This window comes from Onychostruthus taczanowskii, unplaced genomic scaffold (genome assembly GCF_017590055.1).
Source record: "Onychostruthus taczanowskii isolate IOZ18803 unplaced genomic scaffold, ASM1759005v1 scaffold136, whole genome shotgun sequence".
NCBI classification, from domain to species: Eukaryota; Metazoa; Chordata; class Aves; order Passeriformes; family Passeridae; genus Onychostruthus; species Onychostruthus taczanowskii.
The window spans coordinates 905,206-919,252 of record NW_024498529.1 but is presented as its reverse complement, the minus strand read 5'-3'; the positions used below and the strand labels follow the sequence as shown (position 1 = coordinate 919,252).

At 44.2% G+C, this 14,047-nt stretch overlaps 1 protein-coding gene across 1 annotated transcript in view; it reads right to left on the bottom strand.

The window, feature by feature from the left end:
* ITPR2 (inositol 1,4,5-trisphosphate receptor type 2) overlaps positions 1-11,632 on the bottom strand; it is a 244,644-nt gene extending 233,012 nt beyond the window's left edge. Inside the window, exon 1 of the mRNA XM_041397170.1 lies at positions 11,505-11,632. Within this exon, the coding sequence (XP_041253104.1) occupies positions 11,505-11,596 (92 nt within the window). The 5' untranslated portion in view covers positions 11,597-11,632. The remainder of the gene's footprint in view (positions 1-11,504) is intronic.
* Between the last annotated feature and the right edge of the window lie 2,415 nt (positions 11,633-14,047).

The following is a 14,047-nucleotide window of genomic DNA, read 5'->3' as shown; positions in this document are numbered from 1 at the left end:
GTCTCCACACATGGGGAGTTACCAACACTCTTGGTCAGCAGATTTTCTTGTCTATAACTGATGTTTTTCTCTTGTGTTCTCTGTACTTATGCAGGCCTGTACGCCTTGCCCTGATGATGCTGAATTTCTTTCTAAGAAGTTTCTTGGGTAACACAGCCCAGTTTTTATGCAGCTTTACCACGAGTAAGTGCTTTGGGTGGTGACTTCTATTGCCCCACTCATCAGGTTGCATAAAGGATTTTCTCCCTCACCTCCATTACAAATGAAGAACATTAATTATACTTATCAGCCAACGAGGCTCCCCTCAATGGGTGAGCATAACAATAATGCCAGCAAGTGTAAGACTCTCTTCAGCACACAGTTTTCTCAAAGTGATAAATTCTGCATCTTTAGACACATACTTAAAATAAAACAACACACCTTTTGACATGTGGGAGCCTTAATGAACTAACTTTGTCACTACTGGCATAAGCCCAGTTACTGTGAGATAAACCAGTATAAAAGAATTTATTCATTGAACAGCTTGCTAGATCAATGCTTATAAAAGAACACTGGGGCAGAACTTGGAGTCTTTGGTTGTATCCCACAATTTGTCAACAACCTTGCGCAAGTGGCTCCTCTGCTCATGTCCCACCCCTTAATCCACTGTTTCCCTTCAAAAATACTTTAGATCCATGCTTGAAAACTCAAACCAGCGCTGCCCCACTTCCAGCTATGCTCAAGGACAACAGTTCCATTCTGGCACAGAAAGGAAATGGATCAGATGAAATCCAGAGTTTGACTTGACCAGCCCCGTGCACAGCATGGCCTCGAATGAGCTGTTACAACCAAACTTTACATGCCATGGTTTTAATGTATCCCAGATATTACAGGGGAAGGGGATGTGGGACATTCATTGGTTCTTGCCTTCAGTGACAGAAAAACCTGTTCAACTGCAAAAGTTAATACAGACAAGACTTAATTGCCTGCCGGATCCTGACCTTGTTTTGTTTCTGCAAGAGAAGCCACTGCTAACACAAACTGAGCAAACCTCTAAGCCAGACCCTGCAGCTACCCAGGGGTCACAGCACTGCCCTCTCTGCACAGCCAGGTGACTGCCTCTGAAGGATCTCTTGATCAAATCCTAATTTACCTTTTAATACTCATGAAGATCAAGCCAGGCAAGTAAAAAATCTGAATTTGTATCCTATTCAACAGGTTCTTTTTAAAAATTGTCTCATTGCATCTTTTCAGTTGAAGTCCACAAATTTGCAGGTGTAGGACCTACATCTTAAATCACTTATAAAGGAAATAATGTCATGAAGCTTTGCAACAATTTTATGAGTTACTTTTTCTGAGGAAAATAATATATAATAACATAGAATGGCTTGGACTGGAAGGGTCCTTAAAAATCATCTCATTCCATCCCTCTGCCATGGGCAGGGACACCTGCCACTATCCCAGCTTGCTCAGAGCCCCATCCAACCTGGCCTTGGACACTGACAGGGATGGGGCAACCACAGCTTCTCTGGGAAGCCTGTGCCAGGGTCTCACCACCCTCAAAGGAAGAATTTCTTCCTAATATCCAATCTAAACCTCCCCTCTGTCAGTGTGAAGCCATTCCCCCTTGTCCTGTCACTTCACACCCTTGTTAAGAATCTCTCTCCATCTTTTCTGTAGGCTCCCTTCAGGCTGAACAATCCCAGTTCTCTAAACCTTTCCTCATAAGCGAGGTGCTCCATCCCTTTCATCAGCTTGGCCAGCCTGTCACTCATAAATTGTTACCTCCTCACTGCCAAAATAAAAAAAAAATCATTAATTTTTCTGTATGTTATTTTGTACTTTTATGATTTAAATGCAAGTTTATTCTTTAGAAATAACATGCTACAGTGGTACATAAGGATATCTTCAGAGGTACCTGAAAATCTCATTTGAAATTTGGACTTCCTGTATTTAGTGAAGTAATCAGCTTTACAGTTCTCACAGCAACAGTAAAATCTAAAATAATTATACATCATTCGAGGACTTAGGAAGCCTGTTTGACAGTAAAGTTTGACTTACTAAGTCCTGTCGTCAACCTGAGAAGCAGCGTAGCTGTTGCCCTGCCTGATTTTTATATCAGCAAGCCTGATGGAAAATCTCATTTTACTCCACTGAAATTGCAAAAAACTCTCCACTAAACCCTGACTTTTCTGTTCTCTGTAAAGAACCAAGCTCACTGAGCCCTGTCAGATTTGGAACAGGAGTTTATGGATTGGCACCATCACTGGTGCCAGGCAGCGAAGCAAGGACAGTGCATTCTGCTGAAACTGAGACCACCTTAGCAAAAACTGCTAACCTAAAAAAATTGTCCAAAACATCAGAGAAAACATTATTAACAGGCAGTTAACCTTTTTCACTCCACACAGTTAGTCAGTTTGTTGGTTTGGTTTTTTTTTGTTTTAAAAAGGTTTTTTTTTTTAAATCCCAACCTTCTAGGAAGGCTTTAAACTTTTATTCTTTGATTAGAAGAATCAAACTTGCTTAGTGATGCATTTGAGCATTTTTCAGCATTCACAACTGAACAAAGATCTGCTCTCTGTTTTCAAAAGCAATATCCAGTCTTTCCTAATACATTGGTTTTGCTTCCTCTATTTATAGTTTCTGAACAGTAAAAAAAATTAGCCAGACTGAAAAGGCAACTGAGAATATTTTAGCAAAGCACATGAGGGAGAAGCTGAGGCTATCCAAAAAGTAAGAGAGCTGTAGGAGTTGGGATTTTACAAATCAAGTCAGGTATTGAAAGATTCAGGACAAAATTATACTGCTTACATCCAACTTTGCTGCCCTCTAAAGCTACCAAGTTAAATTTTCCACATCACAGTGACAGAACTACCCAAAATCTACTCTTAAGAATTGGATTTCTGTCTTTTAACTGCAGGAAGCAAGTATTAAAAAAATCTGGGGCTTACTAAGAGTTTAAGCAGTTGTTTCCGTAATTCTGTGCACTTTCAACTGCCCCTGCAGCACTGATTAACTTGTGTGTGTCAAGTGCAGGGAATAAAAAAAGCTGTTTGAAATTCAAACAAGCCTCTAAGAGAAAATCAAGATAAGAAGCCCAAGCACTGAATCACAAGAAGTTTCTGTATTTTGAGTTGCATATAAAGAGCCTCGTTTCAGGGTTGGTTTCTTGATATTCCTCCTAAATGAAATTGATTTTTATCTGTCAGAGATCAAAGAACAAGAAGTTGGCTTCTGTTTTAATATCATAGTAGCTGGAGGAAGCTCAACTTGTTGTCAAATCACAGAACCACAGAGCAAGCTGAGTTGGAAGGAACCCACAGTGATAACCACCACATTTGGATATGCCCTTCCAGCCTCCTCCTGCCAATAATTTACTATAAATTTTAACCCAAAACCTTCATTCATGCAGCAGCAATGACCTAAAGGGACATGTCAAATTAATTTTCCAAACTTTATTATATAACAAGATTACCAAGTACTACAATTTGTTATATCTAATTTTTGTTGTTACAAAAACTATCACAGGCAATCTTAAAACTGCAATTTCTTTCTGAGGAGCTAGCATTTTACCTCAGACATTCTGTTGGAGAAGGTGATATAAAACATTCATTTTCCTGGACAAAGTCAAAAACCTTCAGAACAAAAAACAAACAAATATTCAAGTATTTGAAACCTCACCAGCCTTAGCACAGGCCTCAAACATTTGAAATAGCAAAGTAAACAGTGGCAAAGGCAAGCTAACTTCTCCCCTTTGAAAAGGACAGAGTTTGTCAGTAGCTTTTAGAGCTATTTTCTCTCAGCAGGGGCTGCAGATCTCTTGGTAACTGCAGCTCCTGCTCCTCTTCAGCCCCACTTCCCTTCTAACACTTGCTGTGCTCGTTGCTCATCCTGAATTCATCAGCACACCTCTCTTCTTTTCATCATCCAGCAAGGGAGCACTGGAAGGGCAGGGGAGGTTGTTTTCCTCACATTCTTTTCTGCAGCCTATAGCCCACTCTTCAGGGTCCTCTTTCCTTTGTTACTAAGCAATGAATAAGAGTTGTTTTAAAATCACATACTCTGAACAACACTGTATTTCTGCTCAACAGCAATCAAAATATGCAATGAGGATAAGAAGTAGCCAAGAGACTGAAGTACAGAGTCACAAAACCAGCAACAAAAGCAACAAGACCATTCCTGACACAACCTTTTGTCTACCACAGCCAAAACAGCCCCTCAAAACCTCAAGCAGTACTTAATATAATACACGAATAAGTACATTTTAACCCTGTGGTTTTCTCTTTTAACTGTTTCCAAAACCTTACCATGCAAGAATGTAATTTCTCAGTTTGTTTCTTATTTGAAGTGAACTGAGGCACTAAAATCAGAAATTATTTTTGCTTCTCCAGAGATGGGGAACACAAAGCAGCTGCACAGCTGAAGCTCTCCTGTGACCTCCTGTTGTCACCTTATTGCAAAAGCCCCATACCCTCTTGGGGATTTCTTATGGGCAGCTCCTTGCAGCACTGACTCCTTCCTCACAGCACAGCCAACAAACTCCAACTAACTTCTGGACCAGCCAACCTACTCTTTTGCAATACCCATCCTAATTGGATCTAGCTGTGGCCTATTAAGGGCAGGCCTCTTCCTAATGCTTGATAATTAGCACAGCTGTAACTCCTTAGGGGTGAGATTACCTTCATTACTATCTCTATTCTCCTACATTCCATCCATCCACAACCCCCCAGGAAAGGAATCTGGAAATCCTGGGAAGTGGGATTCACGTCCCACACAGCTGCAGGTCACGGTGAGAGCTCTTAGTACCCAGTGTCAGCAGAAAGAAGCTGTTCCTACCAGGTAAAACTGCTGCCTCCCAGCAAGAGGCAGGTATCACGACAGTCCATGAAGTCTTAGGCTAAAATCCTTCCTCAACTTACACCTGCTAAACCTGGGCAAAACTCCACAGGGCAGAGAAAGACAAGCCCTCCATGCTGGAGAAGTGGTGCTGGAGAAAGCCCTGCCCTCAGAAAGACTCTTGACACACATCTGCAAGACTCTTGGGTTTTTTTGAAAAATGGTGATAACATGCTTTTTTTTTTTTTGTCTGGTTAGGTGGTTGTTTGGGGTTTTTTGATTAACCCTGTTCTCAGAAAGGCCATTTTACTTGAAACTTTCTACAGCAAAACATTCAGCTCCAGGCATCTACCCTGGGTCCCAAACATCAAGGTTTAGCACCATAAACAGCTGAAACCAGGACCCTGTGTCAGGAAGTGCCTACACATCTACATAGTGGTGGAACTGCCGGTTCAAGTAATTAGGTGGAATCAGATTTACAAATAACAAATTTGTAGGATTTGAAGGTTTAAAGGAATCAGTCATAAGGGGGATTACATCCTTAACAGAATTAAAATATGCATCTCTAATCAAGTGACAAAACCCAACACAGACAAGGTAAAAAGTAAACCTTGAACTACTGTTCGTTTTCTTTTCTCCATTTTGATACCAAGTGTATCAAAGTGATGGAGCTTCACCCACATCCCTTTTCTGTTACAAGAAGTAGCAGACCTTTCCAAGCAAGCAGAAACCAGACTTTCAAGTGCAGAGGACACGGCTTTGAGCTGTTGCCCAACAAACAGGCTCAGGCTCCAGCTGAGCAGCACTGGCAGGGGAGGGTTCCAAAGACCTCACCGTGCAGTGAAACACCCAGCTGAGCCAAGGTCCATGTGCCCCTTGAGAAACAATCTTCCAGGCTGGGGAAGGCAGAGATTGACTGACTTCTTCCTCTGCAGTACTTTTAAAATACAGGGTAACTGTGGTTTCAAGTGACACCAAGAACCATGCACAGGTGATCTAGTTTAATCCCCTCATTATGGAAAAGCAAGGTAGAAAAGACTTCAGGTCAAACAATCTCCCCTCTCCTTCTTGACTACTCCCCACATCATCCACAGCCCAGCTGAGAATTGAACATACATACAGAAGTTGTATGACCTATCTCAATTCAAAATCCAAGTCCCCTCTTTACACAGCAGGTAAACTCACTTCCATATCAATCAATCAGTTCTTTCCCTAACCCCCATTTTCTCTCCAACTCTGTTTGAAAATGAGACCTTTGAACCAAGGATATTACATTTAAGCATGCAGCCTCATAAATCATACTGCTGTAATTAAGCCTAATGTTATATTTCCTCACACTGAGGCTGCGCTCTGTGAATAAGTAAAACTTCTGAAACAAACCAACTTCCCCTGGGCCTGCTACATTCCCCTGAGGCTGCTTTGTGGAAAGCTTTGTTTCATTGTTTATTTAAAGATGGCACTGCTGTTACAGTATATAAAACAAGCATCAAAATAAGGTTGTTATAAAAGCTGGAGCGGTGCCTAATTGCTGATGAGAGTGGATAATTATAGAGGATATGAGCTTTGATATATGGATTGAATAGCAACATATGTGAGATACAGAGGTGTATTTATATGCCTACATCTCCACTTACATGGCATTTATTGTAAGATCAGTGAAAGTAGTTAATAATGCATAGCTTATTAGTTATCACAGAAAAGAAATACACTGTGCAGCTGAAAAGTGTACATCATCATATACTCAAAGCAGCTGCAGAATTCAGACCAGGGCTGCTGCATTAGAAAGACAACCAAGAGAACATATTCCTGAAAATGCCAATCCTAGACGGTATTTAAAAAAAAAAATCAGCATCACACATTCAAAACTGTCACATTTCATTCGTTCTATCAGTCTAGAGGATAAAGTACCTCGGAAACAAAACATACAAGTACTTTTTCCCACACAAAAGCTGAAATTCGATACTCCCATCTCTCTTCTAGGTATTATTTGATTCTCTACATGTTAGAATCAAATTATGATTAATTCTAGTTATGCCACTCCCTCTTTCTTCAGGCTTTTTATTCTTTCCTGACTAATTACCCTTCTCCAGCTGGCACATGAAAGAAAAGTTTGCTATTAATTAAAGGACGGATACTCTGGTCCTTAACCATAGCTTACACATGCAGACAGCAGGAGAGAAAGGTTGAAAAAAATGAGTGCACTGATGAAAACACTCCTGGAAGCATCATCAGTCGCATCAGTCACTACATCTTTTGTCTTAGCACCATTCCTGAAGCCAGCAAGACGACATATTTCAGCCTTTGCTATACCTGCAACATTTTGATTTATGCTGCTTCTTAAGCACTTTCTACTTAATCCTGTCTCTTCACAGAGTATGATTGACTCAACCCCTCTGTGAAGGCCAAGTTTAATAAGACAACTAATTAACAAAAACCCAGTGAAGAAACCTGAATAAATCTGGGATGTTTTGAATAAGAAAGATCCAGCAAGCACTCCCACAAATTAAGAGAAGTTGTTCAAGAAAAATCAACATTACATGCAAGGAAATGAGTCCAAAATATTTTACAACACAATTTTTGCTGCCTCTTAGAAGTAAGTTTCAGCATCACTTATCATCCAGGGCCATCTATCACAGAGCAGGTGGGTCCTGCTGCATGCTTCATTAATGATGTTCCAGGAGATCTCTCACTGCACGTTTATGGAGGTGAGACAGGAATGCAGCTCCCCATGGTGATTAACAGGCCCATCATCAAACTTTCCTACAGCTGATCCTAGCCATTGTCATTACTTACTTTTTTTTTTTTTTTACCCCACCTCTCCAGTGAAGAATATTTTCTTCCCCTCATTGTACTGATAGGTGATTAATGCAGTTTTAATTGCCACCATGCATCATTTGAGAGCACTCACAGCCAAAATATTGGGAAAGGTGGTCTCAACACCAGCCTAGGACAATGTGAGATCACTGGATTCATTGCCTGGCCCTGCCATACATGTCCCGTGGGACATAAGGCCTCCAACTGGGCAGAAGCCAAAACACACTAAAAGCTAGAAATAAGGGAAAGCCCTACAGAATTAGCATAGTTCAATAATCCAGTATCAAACCTATCTTGCAATGACAGAATGCTACAATGGATGTAAATTGCTTTTCCCAAACATTTCCTCAACTATCAGCTACCAAAAGCATTCTCATTTTTTACAAGGAAGGAGGGCAAGCGAGGAAACTCAGAGAGCCTTGATGTTGGAAAAGCCAGACTACACATCATCAGCACCTCAAAGCAGCATCCAAACCCAGAGGAAGCCCAAAGCCAAGCAGAAAAAAAGAGCAGAGAATTTCTTGGGCTCTCAGTAGCTCAAGAATCCAAAGGTCTGCAGTAGCCAACAGGGAATGCTGAGGCCTGAAACCCTCTCCTTTACCATGATCCAGAGGTGCCTCTCTCCTTGTGGGATCCACAGCCTGGAACATTCTCCTGGAGACAGATGGTTACACCTCTTCTTCCAAAGCTGAGCAAAACTGCTCTCTTTTAAAACTTAGACTGAGGAGCAAGAATTGGAGCAGCAGTGGCCAACTTCCCTGCTCCCATCCCACCCTACAGCACTAGCCCCAGATGCACAAGAGAGGTTCAGTTTCCTGTTACTAAGGGGGATCAAAGCTGAAAGCAGAGCCTTCATGCTCACATCCAACTGCTGTTTATAGCACTGAAACCACTCAGAGACACGGAGGGGCAAGGGCAAGCACACAGGCTTCTTCCAGCTCCAAGAAGTGTTCCAAGCCTTTGGGGCCCACTGACAGAATGTAGTTCCAGCAATTCTCAAACCCTCTTTGTAGAGGGGAGGTGTGGAAAGGCACTTCTGCCTTCACCTAGCACCTCTCAGCATGCTCACCTGGACACAGGGCCACAGATTCTCTGTCTCATAAAAAGAGATAGTTTATACCTTCTGAACTACACCAGAGCAAGATTTCCACTCTCAGGCTACAGCAGATATCAACCTGGCCCAACATATCATCTGGACACTGAGCATGCAAAAATTTCTGCACTGGCAAGTGAGGAAAAAATACTACAAAATTCAAGAAACAGCCTATGCTTTGAAATCTCCCTCAAAACTCATGTGTTGAGCTGGATCAACCCTTCAAGGAGTGATGTCCAATGACATGACAGACGCCCTGGTGGGAGAGGTGCTGTGCACTTTTTTACCTTATTTATAGAATGGCCTTGCTCGTGCTTCATTTAAGAAACAATTACCCTTTGACTGTTTAAAATAAACAGGATTCTCTCTCTGCTGAACAGTCACTGTTCTGGAAATCCAGCCCTGAGTTGTTGAAACATCATGAGACTCCCCAGTGGGCTCAGTAGTGTAAGAGAGGTGCTGGGCAAGCTAACCTTTCAGAACAGCACCCTGAGCAACCCAAGCCAGAGTAGTCAAACAAGGATTCCCATCAGTCAAATGAAGCAAGTAATCATTCTCAATCCCACCCCACTTTGTCCTCACCAGCTAGAGGCACCTTTGCAAGGTGAGGCCTCCTCTTTACAGAGATTTGCAGAGAACCTGAAGGAATGCAGACAGTGCAGGAGTTCAGCAATGGTTGCACACCAAAAGTGCAGCTGGCCAAGCTTTTTCCCTGAACGTAAGAGGTTTTTCTCCCTCCTGTGTTGCTGCAGCCATTCGAAAGGCAGCAATTGCAATAGCTGGCATGGATAAAGTCACTTGGCATCACAATTTTAAATTTCAGTCCAAGCTCTCGTACCAGCAACAGAGGGGTCAGCATTCCCATTGAGTAGCCATGGGAGTTTTCCACTGATGACTTCAAGCTTCCCAGAGCTCCTCCACTCCTACCTCCTGGTTCTGCAGCTGCCTTTACTATGCCAGGGAGCAGGGCAAAAAAGGGCTGTACTGAAAAGCCAACAGAGGTACATCAGCATTCTTGAACTCCTCTCTCATCCCAAGTAGTTTTTTTGAGCTGGGTTCCCTGGCTAAAAGAGAGCCTGGATAGAACATGTTGGCTCGAGCTCACTTGTTTCTTTTAGTAAAGAGCTCCCATGTGCCCTAGGCAAGCCTGGATCTTGGCTTCTCCTCTATAAAACTGGGAGTAAATGTCCTGCCTTAACTCTGAGGGATCAGGGGAGGATCAGCAGTCTGAATACTGTGTCAGGGTGATGCCAAAACATATTCAAGTGACAGCTGTCCAAGCACCAGTCACAGCAGGAACATCCATGCCATGAGCAGGTGTTCTCAGAAAGGAGGAACACAATGAAAGCAAAAGCATGGCACACGCAGCTTCCTCCAGATAACAGAACCCAGTGATGAGACACAACAACACCATCAACCAGCAACAGTCTGTGCCAGCAAAAAGAAAGTGCTGGGGAGAACAAGAATAAGAAACAATATCCAGCAATTTATATCTACAGAAAGCAAAAATTTTCAGACGGAATTTAAAGTTGTAAGAGCCAGCAAAACAAAAGATGTGAGACAACATGGGGAGTCATGGAGAGACAAGGCGCCAAATTAACAAAAAGAGGAACACACCGTGGAAAAACACTTGTGAACAGATCAGAAGAATGAACAGCAAGGACTGGACGCAATAATAAGGTATCAAAAAGTATAAAAGACCTTGAACACCAGCTCTTTTCCAGTAACAGCAGCACACCACGTTAACCTAGACATTCATTGTTCACAATTTCAAATCAACAGTCCCCCCATTGCAGGGATCTCAGAACACGGGGAGCCAAACACAAACACGGGAGCGATACCCAGGCACACATTAACTTGCCCTAGCAAGTTTCACTGCTACTCCGAGGGCACCGCTAATGTTTGAGCAGGTATTTACTAGAGTTTGACCTGCCTTGCCGATCGCATCACTTACAACCATGCAGCACAGGAGCTCTTTGCAGCGGTAAAGGACATGCCACAAAGTCACGGAAGCTCCCGCAGCTCTCCTACAAACATCAGAGGGAACCACCGCGCCCTCCGGTCAGGTCACCGCAACCGAACTACAGGACGGTTTTAAAAATGTATCAATGTAAAGAAATGTATCCGTGTATTTGTCATTCTGCGCTGAGACTTTCTCTCCTGGATTCCAAAACGGTGATTTGCAGTGGCCACTGTTAATAAAAACCTGAAACAAGCAGCGGTTCAGTGAAGTGAAATACATCTTTTCACCTCGCAAAGAGAAAGAGCTCAGAGGAAAAGTATCCCCATGAAGTTAAACATCTGATTATAAAGATCTCATCAGTGACAACCAGATTGTGCTGGATACAAACCTGAAATAAAGGGATACACATTTAATAAGCTGATTCGGACGATAAGAAGAAAGCAAAGGGTTTGCCTTTCACATCTTTGTCAAAAATTCTCGGACGGGCAATTAATTAATTAATTAAAAGGTCAGCTATACATAAAGACCGTAGGAAGGCGTTTGGGCATGGCAGAGCGCGGGCTCTGGCGCTGCGCTCGGGGCCGCCGCGGGGGCGCAGCCCCGGCAGGAGCCGAGCGGGAATCCCGGCACCGCCGCCGGTACCGCGGCCGCCCGGGCCCCGCTCGGGAACTTCTCTCATCCCCTGCCGCTCCCCATCACTTCCTACTTTCCCCGCTCCGCCAAGCAGCGCTGCCGCCCCTTCCTGTACCGCTGCCGCCGGCGCTGCCCGCGGGCCGGCTTCCCGCTGCGCACACGGCTCTGCCGCCCGGCCCCACTCACCCCAGCGTGCTGATGAATCCATTGACGGAGCCCTCAGCGTACAGGGACACGATGTCCCCGATGTACAGAAAGCTGGACATTTTCTCAGACATTCTGGTTCATTTTCCAGCTGGGTTCCGCGCTCCTCCCCTTCGCGGTTAAAAAAAAAAAAAAATTAAAAAAAAATTAAAATATAATCAAAGCAAAAAACAGCGATCCTTGGGGAAGCCGTGGGCTGAGCGCGGCCCCGGTGCCGAAAGAGCTGACAGGAGTCCGGTGCGCGGCTCGGCACGGCCCGGCCCCCGCCCGCCCCCCGCGCCTCCCCCCAGCCCGCCCCTGCCCCGCCCCGGGCAGGGGACCGAGCCTCCGGACAGGCGGCCCCGGCACCCCCGCCGGCCCGGAGAGGGGCTGCCGAGACCCCCAATCGGTGATTCCCCGAGGGCGGCTCCCCGGGGCTGGAACCCGAGGGGCAGCGGCTGAGGGAGCCCAAACTGGGGGGCGTGCGGGGACGGCGACCCTTCCCCACAGCTGAGAGAGTGTGCTTGGAGTGGTCCAAAAGTGTCACTCTCTATTTGATGGCTTGCAAACTTCAGGAACCAAGACTCCTGTAGTTATTGTTTTTAATGAGAAGCAGAGCATGCTGCAGTGCTGTGCAGGAGTACCCAGAATCACAGGATGGGTCAGGATGAAGGGGCCATAGTGGGTCGGTCAGCTGGTGCCATCTCCGTGTTCCAGCACAGCTATCCCAGAGCACAGGACACAGGATCCCCAGTAAGGAGAGTCCACAACCTCTCTGGACAATCTGTTCAGGGCTCGGTCACTGCACAGGACAGAAGTTCTGCCTCATGTCCAGGTGGAACTTCCTGGGATCAGTCCCTGCCCGTTCCTCTGGTGCCATCGCTGGGCTGCCCAGAGCCTGGGCCGTGCCAGTGCTGCCAGGGCTCCCCCAACACACCCAGTTGGAAGAGAGCATGGTTGCCACAGAGGATTCAGGCCATATCTTGATGGCCACAGGTGCAGAGGGAGGCTGCACAAACCCACTCTGCTTCAGTTCACTGAAGCAGAATGCTTCAGTGGGGATGGAAGTGGGGATGGAAGTGGGATTATGGGATTATGGGATGGAAGTGTTCAGATGGCCACAGGTGCAGAGGGAGGCTGCACAAACCCACTCTGCTTCAGCTCACTGCCCAAAACCAAGGACCAACCCACCAAACCACGCATTCAGTATGGGATGGAAGTGTTCAGTTCCAAGGTAAGGTTATCCTCAGTAGGTGACTCTTATTCTTATGGGATGGAAGTGTTCAGTTCCAAGGTAAGGTTATCCTCAGTAGGGGACTCTTATTCTTAAAAATACTGTGCATTCTTTTAGCAGAAATGTGATTTTCACTAATGGTTCTAAGAATCAAACTATATATTTTTTATGATTTTTCAGGTGTGAGTTACCTGAGACAGCTCTCCAAATTACAAGCAAACTCATTAATAGTATTTGTTAACCACTGTATTAAAAAAAAAATACAATTTGGAATAAAGACAAATTAAAAGGGCCTGATCAAGTACTAACTCTTATATTATAAGAATATTAATCTAGTCACAGGAGTGTGCAGACTGCTAGTAGTGAGTAACCAGCTGAGGGTTTCACACTTAGATTTAGTCTCTCAGATCTACAACTTCCAACCTTATTGCACTTCTGAGCATAAATTCTTGAGATCAGAAATTATGAGTTTCCAAATTTTAAAAAAAAAGGGTGTTAGCACCTAGATGTATGTTATGCCATTCCAGAGGTCCCTCTTTTGCTCTTTTATGGTGAATATATTGGATTTGCTACTTTCTTTTGTACCCACTGGGATACAAAAATGCTAGGAAAGACTCCTCCTATGGAGACAGGCTGAGAGAGCAGGATTTGTTCAGCCTGTGGGAAAGAAGACTCTGGAGAAACCTTATAGCACCTTCCAGTACCTAAAAGGGGCTTACAAGAAAGCTGGAGAGTGACTTTTTACAAGGGCATGGAGTGATAGAAGGGAAAATGTCTTTAAACTGAAAAGGGATAGGTTTAGATTGGATGTTAGGCCCAACCTTATTGCACTTCTGAGCATAAATTCTTGAGATCAGAAATTATGAGTTTCCAAATTTAAAAAAAAAAAAAGGGTGTTAGCACCTAGATGTATGTTATGCCATTCCAGAGGTCCCTCTTTTGCTCTTTTATGGTGAATATATTGGATTTGCTACTTTCTTTTGTACCCACTGGGATACAAAAATGCTAGGAAAGACTCCTCCTATGGAGACAGGCTGAGAGAGCAGGATTTGTTCAGCCTGTGGAAAAGAAGACTCTGGAGAAACCTTATAGCACCTTCCAGTACCTAAAAGGGGCTTACAAGAAAGCTGGAGAGTGACTTTTTACAAGGGCATGGAGTGATAGGAGAAGGGAAAATGTATTTAAACTGAAAAGGGATAGGTTCAGATTGGATGTTAGGCGTAATTTCTTCCCTGTGAGGGTGGTGAGGCCCTGGCACAGGGTGCCCAGAGAAGCTGTGGTTGCTCCATCCCTGGAAGCATTCAAGCCCACG